Genomic DNA, 3909 nt, shown 5'->3' on the forward strand with positions numbered 1-3909 from the left:
TTACCTTTCCTACGCTCAAAATCAGATGCATCTTTCTCAAGAAAGCAGTAATATCTCTTATTGACAAGCCCTATTCTCCCTACAATAAAATGAGATCTTACAATTTTTCTTTCTTCTCCCTATTCCCTATATCCCAGGAATTGTTTATTGGGAAGGCAGATGGGTGGTTGACGAATATTTATTTTCTCCTGGGGAGGATTTCTTGCCCAGCTGTGAACCTCTATTCAGGTCTGGGAAGCCTAACTAGAAAATAACACAATGGGACCATGCTTAAGGCTCGAGTTTCACAAGCATTTCTCTAGGACTACAGGTCACTAAAGGGTGCAATTCATAAAGCAAGACACGCCGCTCTAGCGGGCGTCGCCTGCCTCTGCTGTACCCATGAACTGCAGTTCCCAGGGGCCTCCAAAACACCCGACAGCCTGCAGTCCAGGCACAAAGTGGGGAGGGCAGGCTTCCTCCCTCCGGAGTCCTCCAATGCCAGAGGGTGGCGCGGAGGCTTCTGGGAAATGAAGTCGCGTCGCGACTGCGCAGGCTCGGACCGCTAGCGGAGGCGGTGGGAGCAGCGCGGTACCCATGGAACTCTCCGGGCCTGCGAGGTGAGTCTTGGAGGCGGCACCAGGATTCACGCCATCTCGCTGGCCCGACCGCTTTTGTTGGTCACTGCGCACAACGGAAGTTCTGCTCGAAGCAAGCCTCGCAGGCAGCTGTGCGGAATTGTGCGGACCAGGGTTTGGGTCCCTACTAACCCGCGGTCTGCTGCCTGCGCCGCGTGAGTGCTGGGGAGGGCACTGGGGAAAGTCTCCTGTCCTTTGCTTTTCGCTAGCGCTCAGAGGGCAAAATTAAAAGGTGGGAATGGGGTGTTGCTCCTGGTTAGCACCACAGCTGCTCCCCTGGGCTTTGGGGTGGTGACCTGACCAGGCTGGGGACTAAAGTTCTGCCGGGCACAGGCTGGGCCAGAGCATCTCTCTGAAACACCGGCTGTGTTTGTGGCGCGCCTCCTTTGTCCTCAGCCAGAAGTACCTTTGAGTGGTGCTTTCGTGGCCTCAGGATGTGTTGCCTCCTTTCCGTTTAGATCCCTCGGACCCTGTACTCTGCAGAACAAGCCTCTTGATCATAACTACCATTTAACATGGTTCTGCTTCAAATCTTAAGGGACTTGCATTTTTCTTGGGCTGTAGCACTACTGCAGAGTTTTGAGAAAGGGTGGCAGGGTCATCTGGAAGTCCTCCTCCCCTGCACCACACACTGAAATTCCCTGGGGCTTGGAATCGACACACGTGCGTTTTGCTTCATACTTGCTTCTTCTCAGTGTCACGTCTGTCTTCTGTAAGTTTCTCTAAAGGAGTGATTTCAGTGAACAGGGGCCAGGGGAAGACTGGAGGAGAAAGAGAGAGTAAAGCCTATATTATACAGGTTTGACTCGTTATAGCTACCAAGTATGCGTTGAGTGAATGGGTGGGGGAATGACAAAAGATTTCATATTGTTACAGGGTGGCCCTAAAAGATTGCACCTGATATGGACTTTCTGCAAAGCTAGTCACTGACAGCTGGTGCTTCAGGGTACACAGAAACAAGAGATGATGATGTTGGAGCCAAAAGAAGAGGAGCAGTCTTGGGACTATGAAAGCAAGCTACCAGGGAACCACTCTACCAGTCAAGAGATCTTCCGCCAGCGCTTTAGACAGCTCTGCTACCAGGAGGTTCCTGGTCCCCGGGAGGCCTTGTGCCAGCTACGGGTACTCTGTTGTGAGTGGCTGAGGCCAGAGAGACATACCAAGGAGCAGATCCTGGAGTTACTGGTGCTGGAGCAATTCCTGACCATCCTGCCTGAGAAGCTTCAGTCCTGGGTACGGGGACATCACCCTAAGAGTGGAGAGGAGGCCGTGACTGTGCTGGAGGACTTAGAGAAAGGACTTGAACCAGGATTGCAGGTGGGAAGGGGGATTTGATTTGTTGTGGGAGCCAGATTGGTGACCTTCATGCTGGACAGAGAGGCAGCAGTAGGGGAAGTTGCCAAGGTAGAACAGTTAATACGAGTTTCTGTCTCTGTCTTTTCTGCCTTCAACCTTTGAATGAGAAACAGACTCGTAACTCCTCTTCCTTCCCCTGTGCTGACTCTAAGGAGGCTCTCTAACGTCTCCTTTGGAAGCATTGGTCCTGAATAAAATGGGTGGTGCCTGATCGCCTGCAGGTTCCAGGCCCTGCACAGGAAGAGCCATGGGAGAAGAAGGTAACTCTGGAACCAGAACAAGCAGCAGGCATCCAGCTCCAGTCTGACGAGACCCAGCTCAAGTGTGAATTTCAGGAGACCCGGCTCTCCCCAGAGAGTGGTGAGGAGCAGAATTCTGGGGAGGGAGAAGAAGCAAAGAATAAAAGATACTATTTACTGCCTTATAAATGGTGCATGTTAGATGCTTCTATTTACTAGCATCATTATGATCTTTTTGTGCCTAACTGAGTTAACCTGTCTCATCATGCTAAAATTAGGAATAAAAATAATCTGCCTTGGGGTTGGAAGTATAGCTCAATAGTTTAGCACTTGTCTAGCATGTGAGAGGTCCTAGGTTTAGTCCCTAACACCCCACAAAAAAAAAAAAGAGTAATTTACTTCATAAGATAGTTCTGTGGGTTAAATCTAACATATGGCTGGCTATAAAGACTGACTAGCATCTGTTAGTTTTAGGGAACCTTAAAGCAGGACTATAAAGTGTTCATTCATTTCATGCTTCTTTATCTTTATTGCTGTTGACACCTAGACCATAGTAGCTCTGCCCTGAGCTAAAAACTAGCCTTGAAATATTTTCCTTTTAGCTTCCTCATGCTCCCCAAAACACACTTTTTTAAATCTGTGAAGCTTTTCTATGAGAGACACTGTGTGTCATCTTTATCTACCACCTTTCCCTGCTCCCACCTAAAACCTTTTTTTGAAACTCCTTTATGCCTGCACTTACTTTCTACCCTTCAAATTAACTATGGAAACGGCCTCCTTAACCTGTACATATCTCCCAAACATCCTGTCTTTCTCTCCATACGGCTGGGCTTAATCCTCAGGCTCGGGGGAGAAAAAAAGGAGGTGCTCTCTTTCTTTTTAAAGGAACAGATCACAAGGAAAGGCAGAGAGCACTGAGCAGATAGATGGCAGGGAGCTGAGTTCTCCCTTTGAGAAGCTAGCTGCATGACTTCAGCATCTGGCGACTTACAAGGAAGGTCAGGAATGCAAAGAGGTGAAGGTTTCAGAGCCAGGAAAGGCACTCTTTTTGCCTTTAGGACATCGTTTCCTTAACCCCAAAGATTCTCCTGTCTTATTTTTTCCTTTCCAACAAAAGTTGACCACTCCCAATTGCTTAAAAATACTTTTATTTTTTAAGAGTGTATTCTAAGTAGTCCCTGCTTTGAAATTTATCTTTTAAGTACACTTTTTAAGTATTCCACTCTGCAGTACTTTAAAAACTATAAACAAGGATAAAAAGAGAGGGAAAAAAAACCTCTCCCCTGCATAATTCTATCACTTAGAGAATAACCATTGATAATATCTAAGTAAATATTTTATATATATATGTGTGTAAATAATATTTTTTCATCTCAGATACGTAAATACTAACCTATGTGTCATTTTTCCATACATCCAGAACAGGTACACTTAAATTTTCCATCAGTCATTACAGAAGATCTTCCAGAACTTAAAGACAAAGGATCACTGCCTCAGCCACCTGTTACTGAAGTGGAGTCACACATGGTCCTGGAAAACCTTGTCACTAACACCTCTACATTTGAAGAAGTCAAGGGCACCTTAGTACAGCAGCAGAGAAATCCCAAAGTGGAAAGATCAAGATCATCCCCTGCTCAGGACAAAAGTTTCAGACAGATGGTTGTCACCCATAAGAAAACTCCCACAGGGAAGAAAGA

The 3909-nt window shown here is 46.9% G+C and overlaps 1 protein-coding gene across 1 annotated transcript; it reads left to right on the forward strand.

Annotated features, from left to right (window-relative positions):
- The first annotated feature begins 626 nt into the window (after positions 1-626).
- Znf232 (zinc finger protein 232) lies at positions 627-3687 on the forward strand. The gene is made up of 4 exons (XM_063242078.1): positions 627-772; positions 1494-1934; positions 2195-2333; positions 3638-3687. The coding sequence occupies exons 2-4, from the start codon at positions 1581-1583 to the stop codon at positions 3685-3687; spliced, it is 543 nt and encodes a 180-aa protein (XP_063098148.1). The 5' UTR covers positions 627-772; positions 1494-1580.
- Positions 3688-3909: the final 222 nt, after the last annotated feature.

This window comes from Cavia porcellus, unplaced genomic scaffold, assembly GCF_034190915.1.
Source record: "Cavia porcellus strain 051 isolate PalLab524CR breed Dunkin Hartley unplaced genomic scaffold, mCavPor4.1 scaffold_32, whole genome shotgun sequence".
Classification (NCBI taxonomy): Eukaryota; Metazoa; Chordata; class Mammalia; order Rodentia; family Caviidae; genus Cavia; species Cavia porcellus.

Excerpts from the sequence above, each read along its gene's own strand:
- Znf232 (XM_063242078.1), top strand. The coding sequence starts at position 1,581 with ATGATGATGTTGGAGCCAAAAGAAGAGGAGCAGTCTTGGGACTATGAA. Across the intron at positions 1,935-2,194 it reads GACTTGAACCAGGATTGCAG|GTTCCAGGCCCTGCACAGGA; the intron begins GTGGGAAGGGGG and ends GATCGCCTGCAG. Across the intron at positions 2,334-3,637 it reads CCGGCTCTCCCCAGAGAGTG|GTACACTTAAATTTTCCATC; the intron begins GTGAGGAGCAGA and ends CATCCAGAACAG.